The following is a 21,490-nucleotide window of genomic DNA, read 5'->3' on the forward strand; positions in this document are numbered from 1 at the left end:
GGTCTGTGAAGAAGGTGCCATTTGGCTGGTTTGGTGCTTTTCAGATTGAGATGAAAGCTATCTGCTGGGCAGGAGACAGAAGATATGTTTATTACAGTAATTTTGCCTGTGGGTTACAGAGGCATGAATAACTGTAGTTATCCTTTATTCTCCGAGTACTTGTGGGTACTTATCAGGTCTCCACCTAGTTGTTACTAAAATAAACCTCACATAGTTCTTTCAATCTGGAGACTCTTAATCAGTTTCATGGCCCCTCTTGAAAGTTTTTCCAGTGTTGGCCCCCTGCTTCCTGCTACCGAGACGTAAATATTTGGATAATGTTATAGATGAAGTCATTTGAAAATTCTCAGTGTGGGAACTGTTTTTTTTTTTCTCATTTGATGGCCTAGTGTTTTCGAAGAAGCTCACAAAAATTCAAAACCTAAATCCCATTCAGACATTTGGCAAAATACCATTTTCACCCCAGCTACAGTATCACCCCTTCCTCTCAACTTTATAGAACTGGGCTTTTATGCATTTTCTCCACCCCAGCGTCCTCCGAAAAGCCTAATGATCCTGGACGCTATTCTTGGACACTGGACATGTTTTTGAATTTAATTATGATAACTGGCTCTTATCAAGCAGACATTGTATTATATGCCAATCACGGTGCTAAATGCTTCTAAGACTTTATCTCATGTAATCCTCATAATACTTCTGTAAGAAAGACAGTGTCATATGCGTTGTAGAGAATACAATACAGGAAACCGGATCTCAGCGACGTTGAGTAACCTGTCCAAGGTCATAGGACACATACACTGTGAATTGTGGAGCTAGACTGTAACATAGATCTGTCAAATCCAAAACCTGTCCTGTATTTCCACCTAGTTGTGGCTGTATAGATTTCTTCTTAGTTGGAACACCCAGTGTGAGAATTTGTTGGTCCAGAATCATGTTCCTCTCTCTCTCTGAGGTCCGTTGTCTTCTGTGCAGACTTAGGTTGGCAGGAGGGCTTTCTCCCATGGTGACAGAAATGTAGACGAGAGCCACGTACACATCCCCACAGAAGTAACTCCACATTTGCCGGTCTGAGTAGGTGCATTCCGGAGAGTTTTATTACATGTCCCGGAGCTAACCTTATTGGCCTGCGTCAGGCCACATGTTCATTCCTGAGCCAGTCACTGAGATGCCTGGAAGGCAGTTCCCCTAACCCCAGGACTGGGGTCTGCTCCATCTCAACCTCTGGAAACCATCACCGGAGGCAAGCGCTTATTCCGAGAAATACGAGGCATACAAAAAAATTCATGTGACCACACTGGCTGTAATTTAGGAGAGCCTCCTCCTCTGGTAACTAAACCACATGGGCTGGGAGACCAGCCAAGGTGACTGTGTCCTCCTATGAAAACATAGCCTCACAGTAAGGTATCGTGTGTTTCTTCCTTAACCGTCTTTCCTTGAAGACAAGCTAGAAAATGTTTCCAGTGTATTTTGTCCTTTTAAGTTGGTCTTGAATGTTTCACCTCTCTCTGCTCAGGTGAATTTCACGTGGCTTTTCCTTTTGCTGCCCCAGTCCTGTGATCTCTGCAAATTTAATTATCATGGTCTTTTCAACATGGCAGCCTTCATTGACTTTCTTAATCCCGGATCTGTTGACATCCTGACATCGGTTGTCAAACTCTTTGCTATCATTTCTCTCTCTCTCTCTCTCCCTCCCTCCCTCCCTCCCTCCCCCTCTTTTGTTTTCAACCTATTGAAAAACTTGTTTTTGTGATAGCTTAAAGCCCCTTTTTGTTCTAAGGTTTGGAAGTATAGTCTAGTGCTTAAGAGTCTGGATTTGGAATTACACCGAAAGATGTTCAGATTCCACTCAGCCACTTCCAGACTGTGACCTTGGACAAGTCTGTTAACCTCTCTGGGCCTTAGTTCTCTCATGTGAAAATGGGGTGTATAATTCTTACCTAGCAGGGTTGCTGTGAAGATTGAGTGAGGTCATATATGTAAAGCACCTGGCATATTTTAAGCACTCAATAACTAATCAAGATTGAAATTAATAATTAATCAAGGAGCTTTTATGTCCACTCTTCAAGAGAGGAAAATGCTCTGCACTTAGGGAAATCGTATTAGCTCTTCATTTAAGAAGCTTGTCCAGTTTTACATGGCAGTCCCAACTGTCACCCGGTCAGTAACCCCCATTTTTGAGTCCCGCTGATGATGTGGCAAGCGGTATCGTTGTTTTGAAGCCATCTAAAGTCTTGCTTATGTTTTTCTCAGTATGACGAAGAGCTTGGATTTGGAGTTGATGTTGCACAGGTCTTACAGTCTGGCATCCTTTCAAAGAAGTAAATGGAAGAGCCGGCTATGAAAATCTGAGTCCCACCCTCATCACTCACTGATTGTCTGACGTGGAATTTTTTATTAATTTCTCATATTCCCTCATCAGTAAAACCGGTAAATCACACACCCTTGACAGGCTGTCATTAGAAGCAGAAATACAGTGCGTAAAATACCTAGCCTAGAAAAGTGTTCAGTAAATGGAGGTTGTTGCTGTCATTGTGTATTTGGCCGTGACCGGCATGTCCGCCGAGGTGAGCGTGTTCATTTGAAGGTGGAACGACAGTCTAGTCTGTGACCCGGTTCAATCAGAACAATACGTGGGGTGATAGCAAAGTTACCTCTTTTTTTTTTTTTTTTTACCTAGTGTATATTTGAGGCCATTTGGATAACCCAGTATCGCCCACATGACACCTAACTGTTTCCTTGATTTTTCCTTTGAACAAGATAAGATCGCTGGCAAAGTTTCAAAGGCCTGGCTCATGCAGAAGCACAGAGGAATACAGTGGTGGCCTCTCTATTCAGGGTTCTGGTTAAAACATCGTAAAAATACTTAAATAGACATGATGGATATCCAGGCGGACAGGCAAATTGAGAGATGTTATTTACACTTCACCCTAAAAGTCTGCAAGGTGAGAAAGCTGCATTCAGCCCTGCCGTATTTGGACCCTAGCGCCTTTTCCCATCTGTTCAAAATATGGAGATTCGGGCCTTTTCGCCGCCATTCCTGGTGCAGGTGTCATCATAAACTACGTGACTGTATTAATACATATTACTGGTATATTACAATTGTCCATAATTTTTCTCAGGGAAAACAGAATCACTTTTAATGTCAAACCGTACAAGTGAATTGCTTTAGTTGTGTTTAAATCACAGAATAATATTCTTACTTTACCTTATGGAGTAAATGAGCCCTCATTATCCATATTTTTTTTCCTTTTTTGATCATTTCCAGTTTCTGTTTCCTTCTCTATATAAATAATTTTGAAAGAATTTTTAATGATTTGATGAGGTTTAAGCCACTTTTCTTATAGCCTAAGGCAGTGTTCTATATATTTTCCAATTAGAAATTTCCCAGTATTCACACTTATTCAGTAGCTATTTTAGTATATTACTCCTATTTGCTTCATTATCTAAGTTCGCATATTTGCTATCTATGATAAAGCATGGAGAATAATTTTGACTTTTAAAACAGCAGCCTTCCAGACACGTGGGTGACTCAGTTGGTTAAGCATCCAACTTTGGCTCAGATCATGATATCAGGTAGGTGAGTTTGAGTCCCGCATCGGGCTCTGTGATGACAGTTCAGAGCCTGGAGCCTGCTTCAGATTCTGTGTCTCCCTCTCTCTCTCTCTGCCTCTCCCCCACTCACCCTCTGTCTCTCTCTCTCTCTCTCAAAAATAAAATAAACATTAAAAGTAAAGATTTAGGGGCATCTGGGTGGCTCAGTTGGTTAAGCATCCAACTTCAACTCAGGTCATGATCTCACAGTTCGTGAGTTCGAGCCCTGCATCAGGCTCTGTGCTGACAGCTCAGAGGCTTGAGCCTGCTTCAGATTCTGTGTTTCCCTCTCTCTCTTCCCTTCCCCTGCTCGTGCTCTCTTTTTCTCTCTCTAAAATGAATAAAAAATTTTTAAAAATTTTTTAAAATTTAAAACAACCTTCCTATTTATTATTGTTAAAATAGACATAACTATCTTCAGTCAAATGAAAATGTTCACAGCGTTAAGTAGAAATGGGTTGTGAGATCATCTATATTAAAATACATGTGATACATACCTATATTCATACACGTACATGTACACACACACACGGAAAAAAAATCCAAAAATGTGGACTCACAAAAGATCAAGAGAGTAGTAATTTTAATGTTTTCCTTCTGGAGGGGGGTGGGCACTCATCTGTACTTTCTAGTTTCCACAAAGAGCAAATATTACTGCTTCCCACATGGTTTAAATTAAAGAAAAGCATGAATTGGTATTGCTCATTAATTAGTGTTTAGGGATGGTCCTCCCCATGTGTCTCAGAGGTGTCCCTTTCCACCATCTGCTCAAGCCAGCAACCTGCCAGTCATTCTCAGCTCCACCCTTTTCCTCACTCTTGTTTCAGCCCATCCCAAGTCTTACTGATGCCACGTCGATCTCTCCTATCCATCCACCTCTAAATCTTCACTGCCTTTTCAGTTTCCATAGTCCACGCTAGCATTCTCTGGCCTGGACTTCCGTAAAAATCTACCAACAGGTTTTCCTGCTTCCACTCCAGATCTCCCTCTTCCCTGTTCTCATTCTTCAGGTGGAGGGATCACATCAAACTGTAAATCTGATTGGTCACATCAGTGCCCCATTTCACTCTCCAGTGGTCACCATGTTTGGCGCACTCTGGGTGAGACCCATTAGCTTATGTAATGAAGCTCTGCACCTGGCCAGCAAGTTTCCTCTGGACTCATGTCTCCTTACTCACTTTGCCCCAACCCGTGGACACTTGTCCATCCAGGTGTTCTCTGCCTGCAGGCATTTGTTTGAGCAGGTTGTTCTCTCAGCCCACCTGGTATGTCCTCAAGTCCTTTCCTGTGACACACATGCTTGTGGCCAGGCTAAACCCTATTCATCCTGTGGATCTCAACCTAAATGTCATTTAAGAGAGCTTTTCTTTGGGCTCTTCATTTCCATTAGACCCCATTTTCTATTCTCTGTCTTTACAACTTGTAATTTTTTGCAGTTTTTGTTACACTTTTAATCGTATATTTATTTTTGTGATTATTTAACCATCCTCTCCCTTTTCAGATTGAAAGAGGGTAAAGACTGTGTCTTGTTCATCTCTACGTTTTCAGTGCCTCTCACCATGCCTGACATGTATGATGAGTGAATCAAAAAATTACAAAACACTATTCCTGGCGCACCATTTTATGCTAATGCATGAAAATCACCCCATTCTTTTGAATTGCTGGTGAATGTTCCTCCAACTGATCTTGCCTTGCTTTTTCATACAAGCTAACAATCTTTGTCTTTTAACTGGTGTATGTAGATCTTTATTTTTGTACTTAATGTGATTGCTGATATGCTTAGGTTTCTCTTTTTCCACTTACTGTTAACCTGTTTGTGTCTTTATGGTTAAGTGTGTTACTTGGTAGCAGCTTATACTTTTTTTTAAACCAATCTGAAAATCTCTGCCTTGTGTGGGATATCTAGACCATTTACATTTAATGTGATTATTGGCCTAATTAGACTTAAGTCTACCAACTTGCTGTTTGTATTTGTTTTGCCCCATGTAATCTTTGATCCTCTTCTCCTACTTTCATTGGATTTGTCAAATAGTTTTGATGCTTCCAGTTTTTACGATTCTGTTATTTCTTTTATTGGGATACTCTGGTTTCTCTTCATATCATATAAATCTTTCGCCTTTTACTATTATTTCTTTTGTTGGACTATTAGGTACAATTCTCAGTTTTGTTGTTATAGTGGTTGCTTTAGGGTTGATAAAGTGTACATCTTACACTGTGTCTCCTGAGGTGATGCCGCTTCACATATAGTATGAAAACCTTACAATGGTCTACTATCTCCCCTCTGTTCCTTTATGCTGCTGTTGCAATATACTTTATTTACACAGGTTATAAAATTCACAATATACTGTTACGGTTTTTATGCAACCAGCCATCTTTTAAAGAGATTTAAATAATAAGAAAACTATCATACATTTATCCATATAGCTGCCACTTCGAAGTGCTAGTGATTCCTTTGTGGAGATCCATATTTCTATTTGATGTTCTTTTCCTTCCACTTAGGTTCCTTTGCATTTCCTATAATGAGAGCCTCTAGGTGGTCAACTTTTACACATCAGAAGATGTAGTTATTTTGCCTTAATTTGTGAGAGATATTTTCATTGGTTATGGAATACTAGAATGACAGTTTTTTTTTTTCCTCTCGGCGTTTTAAAGATCTTACTCTACTGTCTTCTTGCTTACATTACTTCCAACATGGAACTCCATATGGAATGTGCCTTTTTCCTGGATCTGCTTTTAAGACTTGCTCTTAAGTTAATTTTTTTTTTTAAGTTTATGTATTTATTCTGAGAGTGAGAAAGAGATCACTAGCAGGAGAAGGGCAGAGACAGAATCCCAAACAGGCCCCACACTGGCAGTGCAGAGCCCAAAGCAGGATGTGAACCCATGGACCGTGAGATCATAACCTGAGCTGAACCAAGAGTCAGATGCTTCCCAAACTGAGCCACCCAGGCACCCCAGGACTTTCTCTTATCACTGTTTTCTTTTTTAAAATAATTTAAATTACAACCAAATGCCTGGGCATAATTTATTTATATTTCTTGTGCTTGGTGTTTGCTGAGCTTCTGGGAATCTGTGGATTTATAGTGTTTATCAAATTTGAAGATTTTTCAGTGATTATTTCTTCAAATTTTTTTTTCTGTTCACTTCTCCCTGTCTTCCCCTTTAGGGACTCCAATCAAATCTATATTGGCCACTTGAAGTAATCCTACATCTCACTAATGACATATTTATTTATTTATTCTCTTTCTCTGTGCTTCATTTTGTATATCTTCTATTACTATATCTTTAAGTCTTTTTACCTTCTCTTTGCCAGTGTCGAAACACTGCCTATCTAGTGTATTTTCCATCTCAGACATGGTGGTTTCCTCTCTAGAAGTTCAATTTGGGTCTCCTTTTTATATCCTCCCTGTCTCCTTTTAATATTTTGAACGTGTGTAACTCAGTTATAATAACTGTTTTCATGTCCTTTTCTATTAGTTCCAACACCTGTGTCGCTCTGAGTCAGTTCCAATTGATCGATTTTTTCCCCCTCATTATTTTCCTGCTTCCTGGCATGCCAGAGATCTTTGATCGTAGGCCAGACATCGTGAATTTCACCTTGTTGAGTGTTCGACATTTTTGCACTCCTATAGCGTTCTTCAGCTTTGGTGTGGAATAGTTAAGCTACTTGGAAACAGTTTGCTCTCCCTGGTCTTGCTTTGAAGACTTTTCAGAGGAGACGAGTACCATGTTTAGTTTAGTGCTAAATTATTCCCCACAACCGAGGTGAGACCTTCCTAAGTAAATTGCCTAATAAATTACGAGATTTTTCCCATCTGATTAGTGGGAATATACGCTACTCTTGTCCTTGTGTGAGCTCTGGGTACCGTTTCCTGTAATTTGGTGATCCTTTAGAAGGGCAGTTTTGCACCCACAAGACATTTGGTAATGTCTGAAGATACCTTTTATTGTCACGAATGTGAATGCAACTGGTATCTAGTGGATAGAGGCTGAGTGCGGCTCAATATCCTACTGTCGGGTTTTCTCCACAAGAAGGAACTTTTCCATGTAAAAGGTTAATAATGTTGAGGTTGAGAAGCTCTGTTACAGTCCTTCCAAACTGCTCTTTCTCTGGCCTGCAGTAGTCTCATCTACACGTGCTGACCAGCACTCTGCTGAACTCTCCAGAAGCACCCTTTGCCATCCTCCAGAGTTCTTTCTCCAGGCAGCTCTTCCGTCTACCAGATTCTCAGCTCTGCCTGTTTAGGTTAGGAAGTCTGCGGTGCTCTTCCTGGGTTCTTCCTCTTGTCCTGTAGCCTAGAAACTCTTGAGGTAGTGAGCAAGGGTAATCAAGGACTCCGCGTGTTTGTTTCCCATTTCTCAAGGTTCGCTCTGTGTCAATGTCTTGAAAACTCTGTTTCATGTATTTTGTCAGTTTTACTGTTGTTGTTATTTTAGGCAAGAGGGTAAATCCAGGTCCTGTTCCTCTATCTTGGCCAGAAGCAGAAGCTGGCTTCTTATTTATTATCGTTATCAAATGTCATGTTTAAAGAAAGAAACTTGCCTTGGCTTAACCTGCTCAACCACTCATTATTCACTATACTTTTTCTGTATCTGTATCTTCTCAACAAGCATCACTGTTGTCTTTCCCCGTATTTCTTCCCACGGCTTTGTTTGTGTTTTAACTTTGCGCCTCAGACATGACATCTATAGTCACTTACATTCTTCTGTTTAAAACTGCAAGCTCAAATTTTAGTTATGCTTGAATTTAGCATCACAAAAAAAATCATTTCATGTGATTTTATTTTTGCACTTAATTATTTTAATTCTTTGGTTTGTAAATTTGCCTCCAGAAACAAGATTTCCTCTAAAATGAACAATAGCGATTGATTTCCTCTTGTGTTCAATTGGCATTAATCTAGCTCTTCAATAAAGGAAACACTTAGAAATTCTTACAGTGTGCAAAGTTGTATTTACTGTTTAATTATCATAATTGGTAATAAATCATAAATTCTACCTTGTTAGGGAAAACGTGAATTGTGAATAATAAAAGGTAAAATTTTCCTAGTGTTATGTACAAATAGCTTCATTTAGATCTTTAATCAAAAATATGCTTGAGTAAATTAGTGTTTTTCTGAAGTCTGCTTATTCTTGTGGGTGAGCTTTTTCAAACTATTATAAAGACAGTTTGAGGAAGACATTCTGTGCAGAAGATATTCAAAGCGATGTTCAGGAATTTGTAATTCTTACAGAAAATAAGGAACAGTGGGAGCGTGGGTGGAGTTTGACCAACAGGCTACCTAATCCTTTGTGTTTGAATATCTGTTTTTATTACAATTTGAATATCTGTTTTTATTACAATTGCTGGATAGACACATAAGCTCCTAGAATTTTAGAAGTACAGATGATTTTAGGGATGTTTGTTACAAGCCTGATAAGTTGTAATCGTTGACTGAAAGGTTTTAAAGATATACTGAGTCCAATTAAAATCAGATTGCGTCCTAAAGGTACAGTTAAAAAATGTTTCTTTGGAATTAGGAACATGTTATGAAACAATGTAAGAATGTTGTTAAGTTCTCTGGCCAAGTTTCAAGCAGGTTTGACTACTACCCGAAATAGACAATACGATCACCCCAAATCTGGTGTCCTGCCCGTTCATTTAGTCGATCAAATATTTGCAGGAAAAAATTGAGAAAACAATTAGTTGAGAAAAATGAATAAGCAAATAATAGAAATTTCTTTAAGACCAGCTGTGTTTTCCAGAGAGGTGCTATGATTCGTAACGGAGTTGTTTTTCAAGGAAATGAACCCAATCAATTTGATGACGTGGTATACTTGCTGTAGCAAATTCAGTCAGAACTTTTTGGACAACTTTATTTCTAATCGTTTTCCTTGTTGTTCAAAGGCCTTGCCCACTGTTACAGCCATGATCCTGTTCATCAAATGCTTTATGCTGAATATGCACATAGTGACCCTCTTCCTGCGTAGGACTATGCAATCACCATCAAAGTGCTTCAACAATTTAGCACTGCTTAAACAGCTGAATTTTTTAACCTTCAAATCTGGAGCTGAGTGCAGAAGATAATGCACAACACTGCCTTTTGAAGTCATATTGAACTCATTGACTTCCATCAGAAGCGTATCAGTGGTTGCAAACATTACAGTGTAGATTGCATCCTTGAAGAGTTTGAACTATGCACAAAAATGGAAAGACAAATGCAAAAGCCTTTTTATTGTTTGGAATCTCTAGGATCAAACGTCTTTGTCTTTGATGGTATATTTGAATACGGTATCTTGGTTTATCATGGCACTTCAGAATTGCTTCACAAATAAAGAAAAGTCAGATATTTGGTGCTAGAGGTGTTCTATAAAGCTCAAGAATACCTAAAATTATCTTTTTATTAGGCGTCTATTAACATGTAATTGATTTATAAATATTGGTAACCTTACCATGTGGACGCATCTTTATTATTGATGGTATATGTTTGTATTGCAATGTTAAAGAACTTATTGATCATCTTATTTGCAAGATTGTGAACTTGCATCATGGGCTATATAATAAAGAGAAAACATTTCACATTCAAAGCTCCAAAGGGACAATGAAGGACAGGATGGAAATATGAATGATGTAAGTCAGACCTTGATCATTTTGCATATAAAGGGCCGGAGAGGAAATACTTTAAACTTTGCAGGCCATCAGGTCTCTGCATTAGTAACAAACTGCACACGCTCAGTGGCTTAGAACAAGAAGTTCTGGAGGCAACAAGTCTGAAAACTAAGGTACTGGCTGTGCCATGCTCTCTCTGAAGTTCTCGGGAAGAATCTGTTCCATGTGGCTCCCCCAGCTTCGGCCATTTGCTGGCAACCCTTAGCTTGTAGCTACGTCACTCACCCTCTGCCTTTGTCCTCACGTGGCCCTCTTTCCTGTGTGTCTCCATGTGTCTGGATCCAAATCTCCCTGTCCCGTCTCTTAGGAAGTCACCGATCACTAGATTTAGGATGCATCCTAATCCAACATAACCTCATCTTAACTTGGGTGCAACTCCAGAGACCATACTTCCAGATAAGGTCACAGTCACAGGCACTAGGTGTAAAGACCTCAATATATCTTTTTGGGAGACACAGTTCACTTCACTAAAGTCTCTGTTGCAACCATGCAGCTCTGTCTTTGCAGCAAGAACGCAGCCAAGGACAAGACATAAACAAATACATGTGCTGCGTTCCCGTAAAATCTTATTTACAAAAACGGATGATAGGTCAGATTTGGCTGGTGTACTAGAGTTTACCAATGCCTGGTCTAACTAACTGAAGCAAAATTGCAGCGGGGGGGGGTGGGGTGGGGGGGGTGGAATTTCCCCTTGCTTTAATCAGTCCATTTTTAAAGTGTAGAAATGCAAACATATGTGTGTATATGGCAACACTTACTTCAATTAATTTATTTTTATTTTTTAGTTTGGAGAGAGAGTGTGAGTGGGGGAGGGGGGGCAGAGGGAGACAGAGAGAATCTTAAGCAGGCTTCATGCTCAGCATGGAGCCCAACACAGGGCTCGATCCCATGACCCTGGGATCATGATCTGAGCCTAAATCAAGAGTCGGACACTCAACTGACTGAGCCATCCAGGCTCAGCCACTTATTTTAAAATCGATGTCAACTCACGGCAAGAACTGAAACTTTCAGAATAATTTCAAATCCCAAAGTTCTGTTACTAAAAATGCTTGAATTATGGTATTTATCTGGTCAATTAGAAGTTTTTTGGTGGTCATTTAGTTAGGAGAGTTGATATGGCTTTTCCTCCAAAGAGATCTAGACCACTTTAGAAACAAGATTTTCCTCGAACTCAGACTTCTGTATTTGTTCTATTGGAAAGAGTGTACCTGATTCCCCTCAGTAAAAGTATGTTCCATGAGGGCAATGACATCATTTTATTTAATGGCGTGTCCTCAGCACATAAAAGAGAGCCTAAATACATAATAATAATTCAATAAATATTTACCTAAAGTAAATATTTGTTTTCCCTGGACTAAAATGAGTGAATTGGTACGTTGTTTTAACCATGTTATACAAAAATATGCCCTGTTATCACATCTTGAAATTATTTATTGTCTTAAACTCATAGAAGAGCTACAATAAGAGAAATCCAATTTCTATTAAGAGCTATTGGAAGAATTTGTGAAGAGAATAATGGGGTAATGAATCAGAAGGGATCAGTGAAAAACATTAGTTTTCTTTATTTAATCAGATTCATGGAAAATCAGAAAAGTAGAGAAGTCAAGATATATTTCAACAGCCGAGGGAAATATTAGCGACTTCTTTTAACAGCCCCACTTGATTCAATAGCAGGGAAATGCGGAAACCCATGTGAAGTAACACTTCACAGGCAGTGTAGACGGGAGAAGATACAGTTTGGTCAAAGAGATAGCCGGGGGGGGGGGGGGGGGGCACCTGGGTGGCTCAGTCGGTTAAGTATGTGGCCATTGATCTCTGTTCAGGTCGTGATCTCAGGGTTTGAGCACACATCAGGCTCTGAGCTGAGAGCGCAGAACCTGCTTGGGATTCTGTCTCACTCCCTTTCTCTCTGCCCCTCCCCTGCTCTCTCTCTGTCTCTCTTGCTCTCTCCCAAAATAAAAAAACGTTAAAAAAAAAAAAAAAAAAAAACAGGGGCACCTGGGTGGCTCAGTCGGTTAAGTGTCCGACTTTGGCTCGGGTCATGATCTCACGGTTTGTAGTTTGAGCCCCGCGTCGGGCTCTGGGCTGACAGCTCAGAGCCTGGAGCCTGCTATGGATTCTGTGTCTCCCTCTCTCTCTGCCCCTCCCCCACTTGTGCTCTGTCTCTCTCTGTTTCTCAAAACACAAAAAGAGAGATGTGATACGTATAACGATAGCCAAGGATCAAGAGAGAGGGAAGGATTCCTTGGGAGAGGGATTCTCCCTGGGAAAAAAAAAATCTAAATAGAAATCACGGTCCTAGGGATGTGGTACCGAAGAGAAGATCTGGGGTCACCAGAAATCATTTGTTTCAAGCTGATTCTGGAATCACTCCAATAAAAAGTGAGTTGAGGAAAGTTGGAGGGGAGTGGGAGCCACCACTGGAGGCCTTTGGGGACCTTCAGATGTAAGACAAAGATCAAGTGAGAAAGAGTAAAGACAAGGGAGGACCCTTTAAAATGCAGATTAGGGGCACCTGGCCGGCTCAGTCTGTGGAGGATGCCACTCCTGATCTTGGGGTCGTGAGTTTGAGCCCCACGTTGGGTATAGAGAACGCTTACATAAAAAAATACAATTTAAAATAAGTAAAAAAAATAAAATGCGCATTAGACCTGGGAAGCCATCCCTCCTCAGGCCCAGTCACTTTTACCCCTGTCAGTTCAGCCAAATCAGGAAAGAGACAGTAGCTCAGCAAAGAAACACAAATGACCTTGTTCCTTCTGATTTAACTCTTGCTACTGGCCCTTGCAAAAACCTACCACCTCAAGTTAGCCACTTGAATTGCCTTTAAATCAGGATAGCATGGATTAAACCCACGTTCTAGAGAGGAAAATACATTTTTAGGGGAAGAGTAAGGGACAAGGATCAGTTTTTTCCATAGTTGAAGCCGTTTAGGTCCTCGAAACGTGAAAATCGTGTCCGCCGAAGAAAACGTCTTTGCAGAAATTTAAAAAATGCTCAATGTATTTGACAAAATTTCACGTCCAAAAAGCTCCCAATTTGCTTCTGCTCTTAAAAAAAAAAAATCAAAGAAGTAAAAATAGTATACATTTTTGTTAGAAGAAGATAGAGAATTTATTTGTGAATGGCAAAAATGCTGTGAGAGAAAATTGTCCCATTGTGGAAAATTTAACAGGCATATTGGGGCCAACCTTTAGCTCGCTTCTGTAGTGAAATTTGATCTTGGGCTTAATTTTTTTTTTATTATTAAAGTGAAAAGTCAGTTATAGTAGCTTGAACAAGCCTCCATAACACTCAGTAATAGAAAGTATGCCTCACTTCCTGGTACTACGGGACATTTTACAGTGATTTCACAAATTTTCATCGTTGTTGTTGTTGAAAGCAAGTTTTCTAGATAGGCAATAGTATTTCTTTCCACCATTCTCCACATTGAGAAGGATATAGGGTGGTCAGATTTTAATAGCTTTTTTTAATGTTTATTAATTTTTGAGAGAGAGAGAGACAGAGTGCAGAGTGCGAGCGGGGGAGGGGCAGAGAGAGAGGGAGACACAGAATCCAAAGCAGGCTCCAGGCTCTGAGCTGTGAGCACGGAGCCCGATGCAGGTCTCGAACCCATGAACCATGAGATCCTGACCTGAACCTCAGTTGGACGCTTGATGGACTGAGCCACCCAGGTGCCCCATAGGGTGGTCAGTTTTTAGATGAATGTTATGCTGACATTATGCAAACCTTTTATCTTTGCAGAGAGGCCAATGCAAGTTGACCCGTGAGTGTAATCTGTGCCGACCAGGACTGATGTGCACCCAGAAGGAATGAAGTATGGATGTGAAAGAACGTAGGCCTTACTGCTCGCTGACCAAGAGCAGACGAGAAAAAGAACGGCGTTATACAAATTCCTCAGCAGACAATGAGGAGTGTAGGGTCCCCACGCAGAAGTCATACAGTTCCAGTGAAACCTTGAAAGCTTTTGATCATGATTCTTCACGGCTGCTTTATGGAAACAGAGTAAAGGATTTGGTTCACAGAGAAGCAGACGAATACAGCAGACAAGGTAGGTCACCGGTCTCACAAAAGAAGGCACACTCAGAAGGCGCCCACTTGGAGGTGCCATGTTTTTCTCCTCTATGGGTGACATGATTATTTTCCAACTTGGATGTCTAGCCTCTGATTCAGATTTTTGAGAAACTAGATGGTCACGTAGTTTTCCAGCTTAAAGGTAGAAAGCCACCTACAGACACATTGACCCCAGATAAGGGTACCGATTCATGTAGAGAATCACTGTGCACATATAAAAAATTTTTTAATGTTTATTTATTTATTTATTTATGTATTGAGAGACAGACAGAGCATAGGTGAGGGAGGGGCAGAGAGGGAGACACGGAATCCGAAGCAGGCTCCAGGCTCTGAAATGCCATGTCAGCACAGAGCCCGACACGGGCCTCGAACTCACGCACCGTGAGCTCATGACCTGAGCTGAAGTCGGACGCTGAACCGACTGAGCCCCCCAGGCGAGAATCACTGTGCACATTTTATATGTGGGGGGGTGTGATTCTGCACACAGCCAGCGTTTGTGCATAAACTTGAGATTCAGGTCTCGTGGGCTCCCTCGCCCTCTCCGGAAGGTGCTCACGGACGTTTTTGCAGTTAGAACTGACGTAAGGGAACGGGAGAGGTTGACAAGCAAAGGCCTTTCACTCATTGAAAAGTAACAGTCCTAATTCTGAATTATCTCATGAGCCATGTAGCCCATGTGCTGATGTCTATCTGTTCATACAAGAGCCTGCTACTGAAGGGTTCAGGTTTCTCTCCGGCAGGCGATCTAGAACATTAAGGTTCTACCTTAAAACATCCCAGGTTCACGTAATATAACCCGTTATGGTTTGGCCATTCACGTGTATTTGTTGAACGTTTTTACGCTCTGTTTTCTGCCTGTACACTCTACCAGTGGAGTAATGACTTCTGTAACTTGCCTTGAAACCTACCAATTTCCATGCTTTCAGACAATAGCTTATTTTAAATTGGGCATGCCTAGGTTTTTGTTTTCTAATACATTTTTTGGAGATGCAGGCGCGATTACTACTAATAAAAATAAAATCCTCTCCCATTTGTATTGCAGAATCAGTTTACACAGAACTTAGCATCCCTCAGCTATTTTAATCAGGAAATGAGGAAAAATAAATTAAACTGCAAATGTAAAGAATATATTCCTTCTTTCCCAGTCACCTTACAAACAGTGTGACCAACGGTATGATACTGAGCAAGCAACAAATTTCGGGAAAATAATGCAATAAATCATGCAGAAGTTTGGAAATTTTCCATGGTTCCTTTCTTCTCTCTATTGTGGAAAGAACCATCCTAACTAGATTGAAAGAACATTCACTCAACTAAACCAGTTTGCCTCAAAGAAGACTCATTTGATTTGCTAAAGAGAGATTTTTTTCCCCCTGAAAGATATCTTACTAAAATTACAGGTATCATCGTTTATGAAATGGGATATAGTAGCTTGACATAGTAGTTTTTTTTTTTGAGATTCAGTTTCTTTAATGTTTATTTATTTATTTTTGCGAGAGAGAGTGTGTGAGCAGGAGAGGGGCAGAGAGAGAGAGAGGGAGACAGAGACTCCAAAGCAGGCTTTGCACTGTCAGCGGAGAGCCTGATGCAGGGCTCGAACTCACAACTGTGAGATGACTGTGACCTGAGCCGAAGTCAGACACTTAACTGACTGAGCCAGTTTTTAAGGGAAGATATAAGACATAATATTTGAGATACATACCCTCGGTAAGCCAAGGGACTTCTAAGTCCATTGTACGATGTCTTATAATTCCAAACCCAAGTGTTTTTTTTTTCTTTCGTATTGTCTACACAGCTGACATAGATTATCAGGGTACAGGTTCCACCAATTTAAAAAATGGTAGGTACTATGAAATGCATGCAGTCTGAACCCGGTGTGAAGCCTTGCCTTTTGTAACAAAAACAACTAGTTTAGTGCCCTATCGGAAAAAAAAAAAAAAAAAAAAGAAAAAACCACAAAACAAAACAAAACATTGTGGAATACGATTAAAAGAAAAAAAAAAAAAAAACCTCAGCACATGTGGCGTGATGTGTGGGGGAGGCTCATCTCCACCCCAAGCAAGCATTTCGTTTAGGCAGCACGAAGGATGCTCAAACGGGTTAAAAATAGCGAGCTGAAATTTTCACCTCCTAGGCAGCGCTAATCCAATGCAGACTGTTGTTGATGACATGGCCATACCATCTGCGGAAACCCTGGAACCACAGTTCTTAGGGGACCCAACAGTACTATTACTCAGCTTGTCGCCAGCCAGCCAGGCGGGGGGCAGGGGGGAGAAGAAGAGGGGCAGAGGGAAGAGAGAGTGAGGGAGGCAGCACGTGGAGGCGGCTTGTTGGGAGCAGCGGAATGAAGCGGGGAGCAGAGGTTTAAGGGCCGGAGAGAAAGGAAAAGCAGGAGTGCGGTGTGTGCTCGGGCCCGCTTTCCACCTGACGTGTTCGTCAGTCGGGCCATATTGGAAACACGAATGGAATATACTGCTACGTATTGCTCATGTGCGCTGATCCCTTGGTATGCTCCAGTCACGGCACTAGCCAGGTTTCACGTGCACCCTCCCAGTCCTTGGGTGAGGTGGGTCCCAGTAGTGCCCTCCTTTGCCAAGTGGGGAGGCCTGACACCCCAGGGCTAGCGACAGCCGAGCGGGGGGCTTGAACCAGGGGCCGGTCTGCCCCTAGCGCTTGGCTTCCAACCTCTGTGCCGTGGCCAAAGCCGGAGAACAGGCAGTTCCGGGTCAGAATTCCCCTTTGCTTTATTGGTGCCAGTTGTGGCCCCTTTTGATGGTGTGGCTAGAGGGCAAGGAGGAGACTGGAGACATCTTTAGGAGATACAGCGATATGATTATTTGGGACCAGGTGGGATGAGCTTGAGGGAGAGGGAGCTATTGCAAATACTTTCTCTCTCCTGTGGTTTGATACAGGGAATGTGTGTAGCCGGAGCAGTAAATGTAGGAGAGAAGTGACGAAGGAAAGTTTGCTGTCGGATTCTCTTTTTCTCAAGCACGCATAATGAAAAATCCTCCTAGGCTTCCCTTTCCTTTGAACCTGACAAATGTCAATTTTTCCTCCCTGACTATTATGCTGTGGGATTAATTATTTAATTGACAAAATGTGCTTCCTGCCACAACTCCTGACATCATACACGTAATAAAAATGAAAGATGAAAAAATGTTACTAGTAGCCAAAGATCTTTGAACCGATTCCAAAGAATCATGCTAATGTGGCTTGTCTGTGGGGTCCTAAAACAACTTGTCAATCCTCATTCTACTTTAAATGACACAGGCAAGGGCCCCTTCAGCCCAAGGAAGGGATACGTAGAGACCCCTGTGAATGCAATTACGTGGAGCACTCAAACGTAGAAATATGATGCTTTTATGTCTCTTGACCGATTTGGTGGCCTACTGTCCAACTTGATTTTTGTGGCTCTAGTGACTTTCATTAATTATGTATTCTATTTAGAGACTGCAAAGCCGGGGATGGTTGTGTTTTCACAATAATGTGTCATGTGACCAGATCCCATATAGATCTCTTTCTCTGTCTCTTTTCAAATCTCTTCCTATGGTTTATTAGGTGATGGGAATAGTTGTTGTTTCAGCAGCTGTGGAACCCTCCGTAGGTGCGATGGGGTTAGGGTGACAATGACCTGTTTTGCATTCTTGGATACCATTTTCTTTGATTCAGCTTTGAGGAGAATTTATCCTGTCAGGTCTGAGACACATTTCTCATGAAACAGCTGCGTAAGATCATCCCACAGTTTTAGAGAAGTGATAAAGTAAGAGATCTTTTTTTTTTCTTCTGCACTATGTGCATTCCTTGTAACGTCCTCGACCGAACGAAAATATTTATCAACTCCAACAAGAAATGTTGGCCATGAGGGTGAATTTTGAAACGAGGCGACGTCTGGAAATAGGAACGCTTTTGTTCCGCAGAACCATATGTCTGCAAAGCACCTCTGAGACAGTCTTAACCCAAAATGTTTACCGGTCAGTCAGTTATTGGTGTTGGGTGGTGAATTGCAGAATTTTAAAATGAAAAGATCACCATTCACTCCTCATTCATAGAATGGCGGTGGGGAGGGGAGTTATCTGTTTTTAAATTTGAACAACAGAGAGCATTATGTCTGTGTTTATACATTCCTGAAATCAAAATGGAACATACATCTGTAAAGTAGGAAAGGGAAGGAGGAAGGCAGGTTGACAAAGACAGGCGCTCATTGAACAGCTTGCTTCCGGTCCCCGAAACTCTCCTCTTTCCTTACCCCTGCTCCGGGGTCTGCCTTCTCTTCCTGCTTATCGCTGTCAGCAGTGCCCAGCCGTCCCCAGTTCCCCCAAATATGGCTTCTGCTTCTCCCCTCATGATATTGCTCATCTAAGACTAGTTCAAGGGTAGCAGACCCCACAGGCCCTGATTTTCGACGGCTGCACCTCCTTAGTGGGCCGCATCCTGAGTTTATCTTCTGTACAAATATTCCAGATGCTCGGCCTCTCCCTTACCAAGGATAACTCTGTTTTGTGAAACAAAAGAACCTTAGAGGAGCAGTCCAGGGTTTCCTGTGACCACGTGTCCAGGATTGCAGCGTTATGGTGGCTTGAATGAAGCCTCATCCGCCCATCCCCCAGACAACTCCTTACTTGCTCTGAGCTGAACGGTGATCCAGGGTGCAAACGAGAGCTGAGATGCTACAGAGTCCCCGAAGGACAAAGCTGATGCAGGTAGTTTTTCCCTTTCGGTCGGATGAGCGCTCAGAATGGGGTGCAGCCCTGGGGTGAAGATCAGGAAGAAGGCTGTGACTCTGTGGCAGACAGAGACTGACCTGCCTCTCCATGGTCCTTCTGGGACTGAAAGTGGCCTTGCAAGAGCAGCTGGTTTCCTTGGCCCCTCAGGAGCTGAGGGAACCGACCAGATGCGTTTGCTCTGCTCTGATATTGCGGGAGTGCCAGCCAAGGAAAACAGGGAGGGGAGAGATTTGTCTCTAGAGTCTAGCAGGACTTACCACTAAAGCACCCCGGGAAAGCCACAACGTGCTTTGTGGCACCCAAATTGCAGGAAGTGGGATAGGCTGCAAGACAAACCAATCAGGAAGCTGCTGACGAACATGAGCAATGAAGATAGAGGAGGAAGACTTGAACCTAAATTAAAAAGCGTATGAGTGCTTATAGAAATCCAAGTACCAAAAAAGGCAGCAACAAGAAAACCGACAGTAACCAGCAAATGCTAGGCTGGGAAAGCTGCCATTTGCATATGAAAAAATATAATAGATGAGTTGAAGAAAAGAGGGTGTTCACTGATCAAATCCGGATTCATAGTTTTGAAGACCAAGGAGAAGAAACAACTCAAAACAAGAAACCAAGTTCCAGGTAAAATTAAAAAGAAAACACATGTGTATATGCACCCCCCCACACACACACACACACACTCACCCCAACACACACCCCTAAGCTCATCCTAGAGGTTTTTTTTCACCTTAGCGAAAGAAGATATTTTATAAGCTTCTACAGAGAAAAAAAAAAACAAGTTACTTTTCTTCTTGCTTACAAAAGAAGCAAAATGAATTTCTCACCTGCGACAATGAAAGGAGAAGACAGTACAATACCATCTACTGGGAGAGAAGAACTACAGCCCGGGGATCCTCTGTGCCAGGAAGACATCCTTCGTCTCTCAGAGTAAATTCAAGATAGTTGGGGACATGCAAAGATTGTACGCGTGTCGTCTAAGAAAGCGTTCAAGAAACAATACCGATGAAATCAACTCTGCAGTATGTGTGTGGACAATTCCCAAATGACGATAACAGAACAACTGGAAATGTCTAGGAACACTACGTGGGAGACCTTGAAAAAAGGCTAGATAAAAAGTGATCACTTGTCTCAGCAATACCCAGGAGTCGGAGGAAAGTGGTAAGGAAAATAAAAGAGTTCTGGAATCTCAGTCGAAAAGGGAGAGGGCGAAACAGGGAATAGGAGTTTTAGTAGAGAGAAATCATTGCTACTTTGCATTCAAATAATAATGAAAAACATGTATTTGACTATGAATGTCAGGAAAGGGAGGTAATCATTAGAGGAAGGGAAAAACACAGTAGACCTACCTAATTAGCAGGAGGGAAAGGGAATGAATAGCAATCTGATCAATGTAGCAGAAACTGCTCCAAGGAAAAAGGGGAAACAAGTAAAATCATGAATAACCATAAAACAAGATGAAAGAAGGCAAATCTACTATACTACATATTACATGAAATGTAAATGCGCTGAGTTTGACATAAACAGAACTATCCCATTGGTTTCTAAAAATTACTGGTATTTATAATAAACGGACTTAAAAAGGCAAAAGGACGGTTGAGAATAAAGAGATCGATAAAGAAGTATCAGGTAAATACCCACCAAAACAAAAAGAAAGAAGGAATGGCAGTGTTAATAGCAGGAACAGCAGAATTTGCTATTAAAAACACTAAACAAGATAAAGAGGACCACAGAGTAAATGATAAAAGACAGAAGGATGAATTGCATACATTAAACAATACAGTAGCTAATAGGAAAAAAATGGTTGTTAAAATACATTTATTTGGGGATATTTTTGGTTTACCTCCTTTGGAATCAGATCTAGAAGACAAAAATAAGGAAGCTATTATATAATATTAATATAAATTTTCAGTTAAATATATATATATATATATATATATATACAGACATTTATAACCATCAGAGAGAAGGGATACAATTTTTCATAATTCTACATAATAGTTACAGAAACCAATTGTGCATTTAGCCACAAAAATCAGAAAAGTAGAGACTTTAGAGATCAAAACATTTGATCATATAACTCAGTAAAATTTGAAATAAATAACAAAAAGATAAACAAACGAAACCTTTTTTCTCTCATGGATTATGATAACCCTAGATTATGATAGGAAGCAACAGAAAGCAATGAAAAGAAAGTTCTGCTTTAAAAATTTGTGGGAGACAGAGAAAGCCATAATCATAGGAAAAATATATTGTTAATGAGATTTAAAGAATAAAGACTAACAAAGAGGAATTTGCTATAGATCCTAAGAGATGAGTAAAAAAATAAACAGAAGGAAAATAAAGCAAAGGAAATGGAAGAGAGAGATAATCAAGATAAAACTGAAATTAAAAACAAACAAAAAAGCTGATTCTTTAAAATGGCCAAGGAAATAGAAAGCCCCTGATGATCCCAATT

The 21,490-nt window shown here is 41.0% G+C and overlaps 1 protein-coding gene across 3 annotated transcripts in view; it reads left to right on the forward strand.

The window, feature by feature from the left end:
* Nucleotides 1–21,490, forward strand: part of TENM3 (teneurin transmembrane protein 3) — a 2,564,262-nt gene that overhangs the window by 2,098,417 nt on the left and 444,355 nt on the right. For all 3 annotated transcript variants that reach the window (XM_058719934.1, XM_058719936.1, XM_058719935.1), the window contains one exon: nt 13,982–14,288. In XM_058719934.1, coding sequence (XP_058575917.1) covers nt 14,057–14,288 — 232 coding nt within the window. In that variant the 5' untranslated portion in view covers nt 13,982–14,056. The remainder of the gene's footprint in view (nt 1–13,981; nt 14,289–21,490) is intronic.

Source organism: Neofelis nebulosa, chromosome 3 (assembly GCF_028018385.1).
Source record: "Neofelis nebulosa isolate mNeoNeb1 chromosome 3, mNeoNeb1.pri, whole genome shotgun sequence".
Taxonomy (NCBI): domain Eukaryota; kingdom Metazoa; phylum Chordata; class Mammalia; order Carnivora; family Felidae; genus Neofelis; species Neofelis nebulosa.